Source organism: Mobula birostris, chromosome 27, assembly GCF_030028105.1.
Source record: "Mobula birostris isolate sMobBir1 chromosome 27, sMobBir1.hap1, whole genome shotgun sequence".
In the NCBI taxonomy this organism is placed as follows: Eukaryota; Metazoa; Chordata; class Chondrichthyes; order Myliobatiformes; family Myliobatidae; genus Mobula; species Mobula birostris.
The window spans coordinates 24858385-24874342 of NC_092396.1; the positions used below are offsets into that span (position 1 = coordinate 24858385).

At 46.5% G+C, this 15958-nt stretch overlaps 1 protein-coding gene across 2 annotated transcripts in view; it reads left to right on the forward strand.

Moving 5' to 3' along the window:
* Positions 1–12800, forward strand: part of LOC140188803 (uncharacterized) — a 121116-nt gene extending 108316 nt beyond the window's left edge. Inside the window, exons 34-36 of one of the 2 annotated variants that reach the window (XM_072245449.1) lie at positions 1743–1874; positions 8974–9153; positions 12140–12800. In XM_072245449.1, coding sequence (XP_072101550.1) covers positions 1743–1874; positions 8974–9153; positions 12140–12223 — 396 coding nt within the window. In that variant the 3' untranslated portion in view covers positions 12224–12800. The remainder of the gene's footprint in view (positions 1–1742; positions 1875–8973; positions 9154–12139) is intronic. The other variant, XM_072245450.1, reaches the window with a different exon arrangement.
* The last annotated feature ends 3158 nt before the right edge of the window (positions 12801–15958 follow it).

Consider the following 15958-nt stretch of genomic DNA (forward strand, 5'->3'; position numbering starts at 1 on the left):
TCTTAATCAATAAAAAAATAAGCTATGTACACTCAGTGGCTACTTTGTTAGGTACACCTGCTCCTTAATGCAAATATCCAATCAGCCAATCACGTAGCAGCAACTCAATACATAAGAGCATACAGATATGGTCAAAAGGTTCAGTTGTTGTTGAGACCAAGCATCAGAATGGGGAAGAAATGTGATCTAAGTGACTTTGACCATTGGTGCCAGATGGGGTGGTTTGAATATCTCAGGAGCCGCTGATCTCCTGGGATTTTCATGCACAACAGTCTCTAGAGTTTACAGAGAATGGTGCGAGAAACAAAGAAAAAAGGCTTTCAGTTCCCTGGGTGAAAACGTCTTGTTAATGAGAGAGGTCAGAGGAAAATGGGCAGACTGCCTCAAACTGACAGGAGGGTGGCAGTGACACACGTAACCACACGTTGTAACAGTGGTGTGCAGAAGAGCGTCTCTGAATGCAGAGCACGTCGAACCACGAAGTGGATGGGCTACAGCAACAGAAGACTGTGAACATACAGAGGTACACACAGCAGTTACTTTCTCCTGTACCTAATAAAGTGGCCACTGAGCATATATATCTTCAAGGGTACTATGTTCAGCTTTGAATATGGGTCCTTGGCAACAACTCTGATTAAACAGGAATGGGTGGGTTGTATTCAAAAAAAAAAGGTTAAACAGACCAGGCTTGTACTGAAGTTTAGAAAAGCAAGAGGGGACGTATTTGAAACTTTGAACCTGTGTCTTGACGGGGTGGATATGGGGAGGATGTTTCCTCTTGTGGGAGAACCTAGAACTAGGGATTACTTTTTAAAAATAACAGGTCTCACATTTAAGGCGGTGATGAGGTGAAGCAACACACACAAAATGCTGGAGGAGCTCAGCAGACCAGGCAGCATCAATGGAAAAGAGTACAGCTGATGCCTCGGGCCGCGACCCTTCAGTAGGACTGGAGAAATAAAGATGAGGAGTAGAGTTTAAAAGGTGGGAGGAGGGGAGGGAGGAACACAAGGTGAGAGGTAAAACGAGGGGGGGGGAATGAAGTAAAGAGCTGGGAAGGTGATTGGTGAAAGAGATGCAGGGCTGGGGAAGGGGGAATCTATTAGGAGAAGATAGAAGGCCATGGAAGAAAGAAAAAAGGGGAAGGAGCCCCAGAGGGAGACGATGGACAGACAAGGAGATGAGGTGAGAGAGGGAAAAGGGTGGGGGGGGGGGGGTCCATTACAGAAGTTGGAAAAATATATGTTTGTGCCAGACAGAATATAAGGTTTTGTTCCTACAACCTGAGCGTGGCCTCATCGCGACAGTAGCGGAGACCACGGATAGACATATCATTCCTTCTGATATGTCTATCCATGTCACAATGAGGTTGTACGTTCTCCCCGTGCCTCCGGGTGTGCCAGTTTCCTCCCACAGTCCAAAGACGTACCAGTTGGGAGACTCTTTGGTCATTGTAAATTCTCCCAGGATTGGGCTAGGATTAAATTGGGGAATTTCTGGGCAACGGGGCTCAAAGGGCTGGAAAGACCAATAAATAAATAAACAAACAAACAAACAGACAAACAAACAAATAAACGTACGGAGTCAGTTTTCTTTCGATGGTTGCCATTGAACTTACTTCCAGGTAATAGCTCTATTTTAAAAGGTCTTTGATGATGGTATACTGCCATGTGCTGTTTCATCTCATCTCACCGTTCATCGCCTTGAATGCCAGTCAAAGCGTTTCCTCTGGCTGACTGCAGGTGGAGCGCGAGCGATTGCGGTCAGAGGAAGATACCCTGCGCGTGTCTGCGGAGAAAGGTCGCCTGGATCACTCCCTCACAACGGTAGAGCAAGAGCTCGTGGAAGCCCAAAGACAGACCCAGCAGCTTCAGGTAAGGGACAACCGGTAGATACTGAGTGGGTGGAGCTATGGTTACGTGGACCCAATGTATAGTCAGCTGGGCAAGAGCACAGGTCTGCAGTAAACCTAAAGATAGAAAGTGCTTATGGCCAGCAATGAGACAGAGGAGCAGGGAGTATGATCTGCAGCAAGCAGCCTATTACAACAACTAACAAAGTCTATGTGTATCTGCTTATGCCCCACCTCCCCCTTGTAGCCCATCCGTTATTTATTTATTTTTATACACACATTCTTTCTCTCGCTCTCCTTTTTCTCCCTCCGTCCCTCTGACTATACCCCTTGCCCATCCTCTGGGCTTCCCCCTGCCCCTTTTCTTTCTCCCTAGGCCTCCTGTCCCATGATCCTCTCGTATCCCTTTTGCCAATCACCTGTCCAGCTCTTGGCTCCATCCCTCCCCCTCCTGTCTTCTCCTATCATTACGGATCTCCCCCTCCCCCTCCCACTTCCAAATCTCTTACTAACTCTTCCTTCAGTTAGTCCTGACGAAGGGTCTCGGCCTGAAACGTCGGCTGTACCTCTTCCTAGAGATGCTGCCTGGCCTGCTGCGTTCACCAGCAACTTTTATGTGTGCTGCTTGAAACTACAGGAACTATTGTCCGTAAGGGCAGTGTAATGTATACAGAAAAAAGTGCTGAGTGAAAGAGATTTGCATATAATTATGTGCGTAAAATCAGTCTCCGTCAGCTTTGGCATTAAGGTTAGGGCATTGAACATCGAATTTTCCTGTTCCAGGTAGCCTACGTCCCTGGTGCTCTCCTTCCACACACACACACACACACACACACACACACACACACACACACACTTACGCTCACCCTTTCAAACTAGCTTTCTTCTCCCCTTGTTCACCTCTCCCATCCCCATCCCCATCACAATCCCTAGCCGGTCCCTCCCTTCACCCACCAGCTCTATTGCACTTCCTTCCCCCTTCCCCTTCCCCCCTCTACTGCTACACACTGGTGATGTTTCCTCTTCAAGATTCAACAGTGTCCATTGTCAGTCTTCTGTACACAAGCGTAAAGGAGAACAAAATGATTGTTACTCCCGACCCAATGCAACATAAAAAAACACTTAAGCATGAAGAACACAGTTTTTAGAAACACAACAAATATATATAATTTATAAAATTCTATACAACACAATATACAAGTAACTGTTGCAAGTAACAATCCTTTCAGTTCTGGGGTGTCAACCTAGAATGTTCATTTACACCTTTTGCCGCTGTAGATGCTGCTTGACGCAGAGTTAGTTCCTCCGGTGTTGTGTTTTTTGTTCCACTAACAATAGGGTGCAGATATAAAGTGAAAGATGAAAGCAACACTCACAACACGCTGGAGGAACACAGCAGGTCTGGCAGCATCCGTGGAAACGATCAGTCAACGTTTCGGGCCGGAACCCCTCGTCGGGACTGAAATGGGAAGGGGCAGAGGCCCTATAAAGAAGGTGGGGGGAGGGTGGGAAGGAGAAGGCTGGTAGGTTCCAGGTGAAAAACCAGTAAGGGGAAAGATAAAAGGGTGGGGGAGGGAAGCAGGGAGGGGATAGGCAGGAAAGGTGAGGAAGGAATAGGGGAAAACACAATGGGTAGAAGGAGGCGGAACCATGAGGGAGGTGATAGGCAGCTGGGGGAGGGGGCAGAGTGAAATAGGGATAGGGGAAGGGAGGGGGAGGGAATTACCGGAAGTTGGAGAATTCTATGTTCATACCAAGGGGCTGGAGACTACCTAGACGGTTATGAGGTGTTGCTCCTCCAGCCTGAGTTTAGCCTCATCATGGCTGAGTTCCTCCAGCATGTTGTGAGTGTTGCTTTGACCCCAGCGTCTGCAGATTATTTTGTGTTTGTGAAAGATGAAAGGACTGGGGAAGGGATGAGAGGTGCGGTGGGACTCTGGAGTTTGCCGCTAAAGAAGTGATTGAAGCCTTTATAACATTTTTAAAAAGCAGGATGCAAAAGCTGTCGGACTATGGAATGAGAGCTGGATAATGGGATTTGTGTGGATAGCTCCTTTCCAGTACAACTGCAATGGACCAAATGGTCTCCAACTATGCTTTATGGCCTTTTATTCTATGAACGAAGCAAGACACAGAGAGAACACCCATCAGCTGAGTTTCAATCCGATTTATCTTCATTTGACACTGCTGGCTGCCAGTCGATGCTGATGTGAAGCATTTCCAGTTAAAAGATGTCACTGTGACCATCCTTAACCTCCTACGTGCCTTTGTCAGCCAAGGTTAATCTTTTGGTCAACATCTACCCAATCCAGCTCATTTCTGTCCCCTGCTTTCCCGGAGACATTGAGCTAGGTTTGGGTTTAGTTCCAAGCACATCAGTCAGTATAAGGAACTGCCTTCCCTCTGTTGGAAGCTCTCCACAAACAATTGGACTTTATTCTGAGCCAAGCAAGGAATAGTGTAGGAGGAGCACACCACCAAACCTAATCCTATCCTCAAACAACACCCGAACACAGGTATTTACTGTCAGGAGTCACTGGATAACAGTCAGACGGCAGAAGTCTGGCTGACTTTTGGCTCCATGTCCCAGAAGATACTAAGAACCTATAAGAGCAGCATGAATGTCGGTACAATTACGTGAGTTCTCCATTCTAACTTTTTATTAATGTTAAGAATGAATGAGGGAGGAGCCTGTCTGGTAAATGAGTAGACACGATACCTTAGCATTTCCACCACAACGTGTGAGTCTACTTGCAGGCTTCTAGTGAGGGCTTAATGGACTTCTTGAAAGAAAAGTGAGAAGGTTGTTACGTGATTCCACGAGTGAGCTGAGGAGGTGAAGGTTCATTCACTTGCGCCTCTAAGGAAGTTGTGTCTGGAGTCGGTAATCTCTGGAGAGTGACGCTGGGCGCCTGCCAAGTGGAGAAGTAATGCACGAGCATTATTTCATCCAGATGTGGGAGTAGGTCAGGTTTGGTGCCATTGTAACTGGTTCAGCTAAATCCAACCTCCATCCTTAAGTATTAATGGCAATATGGATCTTGGGTGCAAGACAAACGGACACATCTGGAAAATAATAACTGAAACAGGGTAATTTAAACACACCGTCCACAGAGCGGAATTACCCTAAGAATAAGGTTCCTATTGTCTATAAAGACTCTATCTGCTTTATCCATTGAGAGCTCTCTGAGCTTACAGCTTCGCTACCAGGCTACACCTGCCTTGCTAAGTGAATAACTGACTCTGGTCCAGTTTATTCCCTGACGGTGAACTTTAAACCTGGAGAGTTGCTGCTGTAAGCCTCTGACAGTTCTATTGACAGTGTGCTAACGAGCCCTGGTTACTCAAAGCAGTGAAAGCCATAGCAAGGAGTCTTGGCTGCTCCGGGATTCGGGTCTAGGCACTCAGTTTGGTTCAGAATGCTGTCGCTCACTTTTATTGTTTGCGTGATTTGTGTTTTTTTTCCCTCGTTCTCTGCACATTGGGTGTTGGTCTTTTTTTTTGAAATTGTGTTCTTTCTGGTTTCTTGCTTTGTGGCTGCCTGTAAGCAGACAAATCTCAAGGTTGCATAATTTATACATTCTTTGATAACATATGAATCTTTGAATCCACTGATTTTCTTGATTTGGCTGAGCCAGCACAGATGACTATGATTGACGAGGGCAGATTACATCCAACTCAAGTCAAGTTTTGTGATCTGTAACTGCATTTTAGAAAACGATTAATGAAGCAGTGCCTTACCCTGCCCACAAGAACAGCCCTGCTCCCAGACAAAATCACTTACTACACAACTCTTCACCCGTCCCTTATTATGGCAGTCTTTCCTCATTGCCAGGCGTTAGAAGGTTTCGAGGCACTTCAAGAAACGACTATGATGCACGGGTACTGGATAGAGAGATAGATACTTTATTGATCCCAGAGGAAATTACAGTGTCACAGTAGAATCACAAGTTCACAGTATTAGAAGAGAAGTGAGAATAAGCTGATAAGCATGATTTATAAATATATTACATTGTTATTAATATTCTACTATGGAATTATACAGCACAAAGTCAGGGCCTTTCAGCCGACTGAAGTGCCTATGTATACCTTAATGCCATTTGCCTGCATTTGGCCCACATTCCTCTCTGCCTTTCATATCCAAGTGCCTTTCAAATTATGTAATTGTATCTCCCGCTTCCACATCCTCTGGCAATTTGTTCCAGATTTTCTCCACCTTCCTTATAAGCGCTCCATTCAGACAACAGGCTAGCAAAGCTCTTCTGTACCCTGTCTATTGCAACCGCCCTCTTCCTGTGGCATGGTGACGAGAGCAACACCCCATCCTCCAGACACAGCCCAACCAACGTATTTTACAGCTGCAGCGACATCTCCCAACTCGTATACTTCACGCATTACCCTATGAAAGCAAACATATTAATTTCGACTTTTAACTCCACATAGAAAGTGTTATTGAGACCATCATCTGTGCCAGCTCTCAGGGCAAATTCGCTCCCCTCCAATATATCCTGTAACCTATTCACCCACATTCGTATTAATTCTACCATCATCAGTATATGCAGTTAGGATGTGGGGAAAACTGGGGCACCCATGGTCATGGGCTGAACGTGCAAACTCCACATAGACAGCACCAGAGATCAGGGATGAACCTGGGTCGGTGTGAGCTGAGCCACTGTGCCTATAAGGTTTCTAAAAAGTTAATTATAAAGTGCTTATTTTATCTTGACGAGTCTAATTCAGCTTCCATCGCTGGCTAACAGGCTTGCAAAAAGGAGAGCTGAATGTGTAAGTCTCTCCCTGTCGGTACATTGCCTCTCCAACAGTAAGCCTCGTGTAGTGCCTCCTCGCTGGCGACACACGGAAACTGAACTCCTTTCGGACTCAGGCTGAACTACAGAGGACGGGGAGGAGGTCTGGCCCCTGTACACGTAGCACGCGGGCCCACCAGCGTGCGGACATGCCCTGGTGCTCATGAACCAGATCCCCAGCTACGGATAAATAGCCCCACTGCCTTGTAGGCAGCCTCGGGAGAGACGAAGACTACGGGAGTAAACCCAGACAGCAAATCCGGAGTGGAGCCCCTCAGGCCACTGGATGTCATTGAGCATCCTTCCAGCAGCTCCTGCAGTCAAGCTGGTGCCAAACATATTGCTTCATAAGCTTTCCTTTGGACTACACTGGTGAGGGCACGAGGGGGATCTTGACGACTGGGCATCTCAGGATTTCCATACCTCCTGGCCGGGCTTGTGATGACTATCATCACCCTGTCCTTCAAGACAGATGGATGCCAACCACCCATTTCTAACAAATTTAAACAATACCATCTTTTAGCTATTTTTATTGAATAGTGGGTGTTTCTGGCAAGGCCAGTGTTTACTGTCTGTCTTTAATTGCTCTGAAGAAGATGATGGTCAGTCACCTTCTTGAATCTCCTCTACCTGCCCTGTGAAGGTACTCCCACAGTTCTGTTGGCAGAGGTTGGAGGATTCAGATGCGGCAACGAGGAAGAAACAGTGATATACTGTATTTCTAAGATTAGATTAGATTAGATTCAATTTTATTGTCATTGTGCCAAGTACAGATACAAAGCCAATGAAATGCATATAGCATCTGACCAGAAATGCGAAGACTAGTGTTATTTACAAAAAACTACGAATAAAAAAGTGCTACAGCACACAAATATAAAAGTACTGAGACAGTACAATACAGATGCAATAAGTACAATAAGGCAGGATGGTGTCCAATTTGGAGGGGAACCTGCAGGTAGTGCAGACGTGGACTATGTCAGGCTGGAAGAGGACTTTTAAGTGGACAGGGTAAATTAATTTAAGAGGTGTCTAGCTGCTTCTGGAGAAGAAGTGGATTGAGAGGTGGCATACAAAGGCAGGGTTGCTCTGTAAAAAAACATAGACTTGCTAGACACTGTTCCTCAAAGTTTGACGAATTTTGACTGGTGAATAATTGTCCTGAGCTCTTGGTGAATGAACATCTGGTTGTCTATTAGTGCTGCAAAGCCATGCTAAAAATGGTAAGTCGTTTCTCTTTCCACTTCCTGCTGATCGCTGAAGGTGGATTTACAGATTATCAGGGGGAAGATATCGTCATGTTTGGTGAGTCCTAGCTGCCGCGATTGGCAGCACTGTCTTGTCCCCAGCTGCCCAACTTGGCCAAAGTTCCTGTCATGCCAGCAGTTCACGAGTGCAGCCACTCCTAACGCCCAACTGCCAAGCTCATGGAGATGTGTTTATGGGGATCGAAGTTTGAAGAATTCTGATGTTCTAGATAGTCTTGAGTAAAAGGAAAAGGGAAAATACTGAGCTCTGAGTTGTGTTTGTTTTTGGGTAATAATTTCCAAGCCTATTGGAGCTGCTGGCATGGCAGCAGAACTATTCCCAGGCCATGTTGTGGTTTTCAATGTGCTGTCTAGTGCTCGGTACACTCTGCTCTGAATTGCATATAACATTATAACCTGCTAGTACCCAATCTTCTAGTATTAGCCTTGCCAGTACACAGCTTTGCTAGTACCTTTGGTATGAGCGGTTACCTTTGTTCAATTTGTAATTAGAGTATTTCTAGTGAATCTCACAGAGTCAGAGCATCTCCATAGGGAGAATCAGTTAACATTTAACCAGGGACATTAACCCATCCCTCTCTCCACAGATGCAGCCTGATCCACTGAGTATTTCCAGCATTTTCTGTTTATATTGCAATTTCAAGAAGTATTTTGCTTTTCACTTCCATTAATGGTTTGACATTCCTGAACGAGGATCCTCGCCTTCCATTCTGGGCCGAGAGGATGATGAGGTTAAAGGTTACAGTGGGTCTCTGCGGGCGTGGCAACTTGTCACCCTCCGTCTCCATGGTGAGCCTCTGCAGGCCCGTTGTGGTGGCTGCTGGTTTACGTTTTGCCAGACGCCACAGTCCACTGAGAAGTGAGAGTGAAGAGGACTGATCTGTACTTACTCCTGATTCTGCTGTTAATCTGTATCACGCGTTGGCAGTAATATGTCATTGCTCTGATGTGGGACTAGCTCCTGCTCCGAATGCGGTGAGAGAACACCTTTTTCCCAGGCTGACATCTCTTGTCCCTGCCACCCTGAACACTTCTGTTTCCCTTCCAGGCCCAGCTCTCAGACATCGAACAGAGCCACTCCCAAAGCCTAATTGAAGCCACTGCCCGCCACCGGCAGGAGCTCCTGAAGGAGACAGAACGGTTGCGCGCCGCTCAGCTGCAGACGGAGAGGACCCTGGAAGCGCGAGAGCGGGCTCATCGACAGCGCGTGAAGGGGCTCGAGGAACAGGTACCCTTGGCGGGCATTCGATCCTGTCGCGCATTGCTGGGGTCCAGTTCCATAGAATTCACCGCCCCTAGTATCCCAGTGAAGCGGCTGTTCTCTACAGCTGGTACAGCAACAAAGCAGTCGGGTTACTGGGCTAGCTTACAGAGGCCTGGCTCTTAATGCAGAGATAAAACTTCAGCTACCACAGCAGCAACTGCAGAACTTAAATTCAAGTGATGAAGTAAATCTGGCATCATTAATGGTAACTACTAGATTGTGCTTTATAAAAGGAACTATCTAATTCACCATCTTCCTTCAGTGAATGTGACCTTGGAATGATGTAGCAAGCCACTTGGTTAAAGTGTTCATTGGGACTGGAGCGTAAGTGCTGGCCCTGTGTGAAACATTCATCAATCGAAGCCAAAAGCAAACTGCTGGAAGAACTCAGCAGGCCAAGCAGCATCTGTGGAGAAAAGAGGATTGTTGGCGTTTTGCATCGGTCTGATATCGGGTCTCGACCTAAAACGTCATATCTCCCCCCTGCAGAATTCTTCCAGCAGCATGTTATACTTTGCTCTAGTTTCCATTGCCTATTGCAGGGGTCCCCAACTTTTTTTGCACTGCGGACCGGTTTAATTTTGACAATATACTTGCGGACCAGCCGACGGGGGTGGGGGGGGGGTGCAGTGTTCAAGTAGGGTTGCCATCTTTCTCACTCCCAAATAAGAGACAAGAGTAGCAGTCAAATACAGGACTCTTGTGTTTACCCCGAGAAAGACTACCATGACCATGAAGCCTTGCGCAGGCACCTGTGTGCGCATACATGACGTGCGCATGTGTGTACGTGCCAATTTTTTTTCTCTACGCATTGGTTTTGGCTTAATCTTCCCGATTCTTTTAAGTGAAACTACACTGTACATACATTATTTCTACTTTATATAGGCTGTGTATTATCATATCATTTCTGCTTTTACTATATGTTAGTGTTATTTTAGGTTTTATGTGTTAATTAGTATGATTTGGTAGGTTATTTCAAGTTCAACAGTGGGTGTGACAGGGAATGAGGAAAGGTGCAGCTGACTCATATCGTTTCATATCGCCAAATCATATCGTTTCCTCGCGGCCCGGTACCGGTCCGCGGCCCAGTGGTTGGGGACCACTGGCTTATTGTGCCTCCATCTGCCAACTGAATGCTGAGCTGACTGTCAGGACATTGCTGCTCTACACCTTCACTCACTCGAGGTGCTTCAGGGTCAGGAGCAGGGACATCCTGGCCAGTCTCTGGCAAAGTAGACTGTGTGCAACGGCTGGTGAATGGCTGAGCACAAGGTGCATGGAACGGATCTGGCTGGTGTGCGTTGCTCAGTATCACAATGAACAGCTCACTTCCTTGTGAGCCTGTAGTTCCTTTCACTGAAGCCAGCCACTCCACAGACTCTTGCGTGGGTTAGGATTTGGATGAGCCTGCTCTTCATCTCGAGCAGAATCTGTGTCAGCAGAACCAGCTCCTTAGGAAAGTGCCCATTGCAAACAGCTACAATTTCAGGATAATGGGATACTCTGACTTCTCAGCTGGATACAACAGGATTGGTGCCCACATTATTACAAAGCCGGCTCCATTTGTAAGCAGAATGTTTTTATCTGATACAGTATTTATCTCACACATTAATGAACCATAGTTCATCAGATCAAAATCTCCTCTAATGACAATAAATATTAATTTTCTTGTGTATAATATTTGCAGGTTTTCTGTATTTAAATAAATCTGTTTTTTATTGTCATTAACATTTCCTCAGGATATTTATCTATTAAAAATCTGTTCAAACTTGGACAGGTTACTGCAGTTTTTCCACTTTTTTGGCTTTTGTTAGGGACACAGAATGCTCACACTCAAGACAGCACTAGCCTGACATCAGGCTGTGTTGACAGACAAGAACAAGTCTGTTTTGTTAACCCAGGAGAAGGGAATGATATGTCTGGGTTTTTCTGAGGTAAGGCAAGGATGGAAAATACACCCAGATGAATGGTAGATAAAGCTCAATAACTAGAAGGGAGCTGATAGCTGACAGGAGTGCTCTGAGTAATATTTATAACCGTGCCTGGGCAACCCACACAAAACTCAGCAAGCCAGGCAGCATCTATAGAGGGAGTTGACATTTTGGGCCAAGAACCTCCATCAGGACTGGAAAGGAAGGGAGCAGATGCCAGAATGAAAAGATGGTGGGAGGAGGAGAAGGTAGAGTACAGACTGGCAAGAGATAGGTGAGACCAGGCGAGCGGGAATATAGGTGAGGGAAGGAGAGGAATGGATGATGTGAGAAGCTGGGAGGTGAGAGGCGAAAGGGCTGGTGAAGGAGGAATTTGAGAGGGAACAGCAGACTATGGAATAAAGGGAAGGAGATGGGGAACCAGAGGGAGGCGATGGGCAGAGGAGGGGAAGAAAAAGGGGAGAGGGCCACCGGAATGAGGGAGAATGCAATTGTGTCAGACTACCAAGACAGAATATGAGGTGCTGCTCCTCCAACCTGCCTCTGTCCTCATCATGTTGAAGAGGTCATGGATAGGCATGCCGATGTGGGACTGTGAAGTGGAATTGAAATGGGTGGCTACTGAGAGATCCTGGCTGCTAGGGCAAAGGCCCTCGACAAAGCAGTCCCCTCCCCCCCAAGTCTGCGCCGTATCCCACTGACTTAGAGGAGGCCGAACTGGGTGTAGGAAATGACCCTGACAGATTTGCGGGTGAAGTGTCGCCTCTCCTGGAAGGACTGCTGGGGCTCTGGACGGCAGTAAAGGAAGAAGTGTAAGGGCAAACTCCTAGCACGACTGTGGTCCAGCATGAAGAGAACGTTGTATCTGACCGGCTGTCACTCAGACTAACTGTACCTGGGAGGGTTTTATTTCTCTGAGGAACTGGTTTCAGTACGGCTGTTGGGATCTGCATTCTGTGTCATTCCCTCTTCTGTGTTTGTTGCGTTCATTCAGTGCCTGTGTCCCTTTTGTGTTGCAGGTACTGACACTGAAGGAACAGCTACAGCAGCAACTCCGACGGCACCAGCCTCAGTATTCCCACTTGATCACCTCTGGAAATTGACTCCATTCTGGGCAATTTACAACAGCAATACGGCAGGCTGCCAGCCTGCGTTTTCTTCTAGCCCCAAATCAAGGGACACACCAGACCCCCATTGATAGCGGAGTCAGGACAACCTCCACACCTACCCAACATCTGGATCGGATCATCACTCACGCGCTCCATTGTCTTGTATTTGTATTCCCTGTGCATTAATCTTACACAGACCACTCAGAGGGGTTTTGCCAAGGCCTCAGAGAAACCTGCCTGCACAGGGTCAGGGACTCTCAAAACGGTTAAAAATAACCATTGGGATATTTGGCCTGGTTCCTTTTATCTGAATCATTTTCTGCCCATTTTAGCAGCTGGAATGACAGTTCCGATTTTGAAAGGACTTCCGGGCATGAGAGGATTAGACTTGGTGATCAATGGTAGTTGGAATTCCTGCACTGCTGTCTGCCGATTAAATCCCTCTGTTTCTTGAGCATGTATCCAAGTGGGTTAGGCCTCTGTGCAAACAACGGAAAATCTGCAGATGCTGGAAATCCAGAGCAACACACACAAAATGCCGGAGGAACTCAGCAGGCCAGGCAGCGTCTATGGGGGAAAAAAAGGCACAGCCAACGTTTCAGGCCGAAACCCTTCAGCAGGACTGGAGAAAAAAAGCCGAGGAGTATATTTGAGAGGTGGGGGAGAGAGAAACACCTGGTGATAGATGAACCCTGCAGGGTGAGGTATGAGGCAAAGAGCCCGGAAGCTGATTGGTGAAAGAGACAGAAGTCCATGGAAGAAAGACGGAGTGTCGGTGCTCGGCAAAGTATTACAAGTGCTACACCTCCCCCCCTTAGTACCACTCAGGGCCTTCCAGGTGAGGCAACATCTCACCTGTGAGCCTGTTGGGGTCACGTACTGTGTCCAGTGCTCCCAGTGTGGCCTGTTGTATATCGGTGAGACCTGATATAAATTGGGAGACCACTTCGCCGAGCATCTACGCCTCGTCCACCAGAACAAGTGGGATCTCCCAGTGGCGACCCATTTTAATTCCATTTCCCATTCCCATTCCCATTCCAATATGTCCATCCATGGCCTCCTCCACTGTCGTGAGAAGACCACACTTAGGTTGGGGGATAACACCTTATATTCCGTTTGGGTAGCTTCCAACTTGATGGCATGAACATCATTTTCTCAAACTTCCAGTAATGTCCCCTCCCCCTTTCACCATTTCCCATCCCCTTTTCCCTCTCTCATGTTATCTTCTTGTCCACCCATTGCCTCCCTCTGGTGCTCCTCCCCTGCCCGCCTCTTTTTTCTTTCTTCCATGGCCTTCTGTCTCTTTCACCAATCAACGTCCTAGCTCTTTATTTCATTCCTCCCCCCAGCCAAGTTTCACCTACCGCCTGGTGATTCTCTCTTCCCTCCCCTCACCTTTCAAATCTACCCCTCAGTTTGTTTTCTCCAGTCCAACCGAAGGGTTTCAGCCCGAAACGTTGACTGTGCTTTTTTCCATTGATGCTGCCTGACCTGCTTAGACCTCGGAGCATTCCGTTAACGGATCTGGAAACATTCCTGATGTTACAGTCCACCTCCTAATTCAACTCTCACCAATGCCATTTCAAGTGCATCAGCTGGAAGTAGCTCTGGCCTAGTTACGCTTTACTGGGCTGTGTGTTTTCGTGCATTTGCTCTTCCATCTGACTTGTGAATAGCTGTGCGCCATTGCTCCATCCACAGACACGTAACACATTCAGCTCAGCCAACATTCTGGTCCAGCTGGTCACTGTTTCCCCCCTGCCTGCCCATTGAAGAGACCTGGAGCACTTAGAGCCAGTTGGACTGGTTTCAAATTAATCTCACTTGTTTGCGTTTAAGGTTGAGTATTCTGAACGAATGAGTGGTTTATATAAAACAAGACATCTGGTTAACAATGCATGCTGAAATTATAATTGGTGTGTCCAATAAACTCATGGGGACCAATAATTGAAGTCTTTGATGGGAGGTGATGTTTACTTTTGTTATTTTTGTGTTTGTTACTTTTGGGGGATATGCACAGCCTACGAGAGTTGGGGTGAGTCTTTAGTGGTGTGGCTTACCCAATAATTACAAAGCATATGAAGCACGCACACATATGTGTTCAGTGTTTTCTCTAAGCATCGCTCTGTTACCTACCCATGGGGAGAAAAGATCCAAAAGAACCTTCAAAGTGGACTCAGAAAATCCAGATAACTAGTCTTTTGACAGGACTCCTGTTTCTTTGCAATCTGGTCTCATCCTGGAGTTGTTATTAATTATTAAGGCTTTTGATTACTTTTCATTAGTTTCAAAGCAAATGGTGTAACTGAAAGTAAGCCTCACCCATTGCCATCAACTGAACAGGATTGGGCGGCAAGGTAGAGGTTAACTTGGGGGTCGGAGTTCAGAGTTCATTTCCAACACCATCTGGAAGGAGTCTCTGTATGTCGTCCACGTGGAATGTGAGGGTTTTCCCGGGTGCTCTGGTTTCCACCCACAGTCCAAAGTTGTACCGGGTAGGTTAATTGCCCTGTGATTAGGTTATGGTTAATTAGCGCTGTCAGGGGTTGCTGGGGTGTACCGGATAGTTTAATTGCCCTGTGATTAGGTTATGGTTAATTAGAGCTGTCAGGGGTTTCTGAGGTGTACCGGGTAGGTTAATTGCCCTGTGATTAGGTTATGGTTAATTAGCACTGTCAGGGATTTCTGAGGTGTACCAGATAAGTTAATTGTCCTGTGATTAGGTTATGGTTAATTAGCACTGTCAGGGGTTGCTGGGGTGGGGTGGCGTGGCTCAAAGGCTGACTCCGCCCTGTATTGCTAAATAAATAAACCGATTGATTGATTGGCAAGAAATGGAGATCAGTGGTGGAACTGCTGTTTACTTTTTAGTTGAACCTCTACAGGTGAGGAAAATTCAGAAACACCCAGAAACCAGAAGAAATGACCACTTGATTAAGGTTGTTCCAAAATGTGTCACAGCCATTATTTCTTTGAAACCTTGTCACCGTTGTGATCCAGGAAGGAGGGCAGCCAGATTCCCCCAGAAAGCACTGTGATAATGACTACATAATCTGCCTTTTTTTATTGTTGGGTGAGGAATAGCTGCAGGCCTAGAGAACTTTCTTTAACTTCAAACTCACGTCCTGAGATCAGTGTGGAGAAAGATGGCGAAAATTAAAATGTTAACTCTAACCCTGTCATATATGGGTCATGGAATACAATGCTGAATAAGGAGAATATACTTCTCATGCCGTGTGTTTTCTCCCACTTCAGTTTCCAATCCTTAATCCACAAGTGTCCATAGAACATAAGCTGTTCGCTTCCCGATCAGCATCAACCATTTTGAGCAAACTTGCGAATCATGGTTGGACTTCAGCTGATTATAAGTTACTGTGGTGACAGACCAGCAAATGCTGGGAATGTTTGCTTCCAGACCAACAGGAAACAATAGGCCAGTGAGGCAGATTTTAATGATGGAACTGGAAGGCTTTAAGATAAAATGGTTACGAAGTTAATGCAGAACAATCCGCATTAAACCAGATGGTGTTTTTATTATCTTGATACAAGAGCTTCTCTAATCCCTCAGAACCATCCAGAAGGGGGAAGTCTCAAATTCAATCCTGATCTGCAGTGAGTAGCCTGAGAAAAGTAAGGTCTCAGTTGACGCTTTAGAACTTGGGAGAAGCCAGCTCATCTGATTAGTTCCCTCCCAAAAGGCCCTGTGATCGTTAGAGGGGAAAGAGCTGC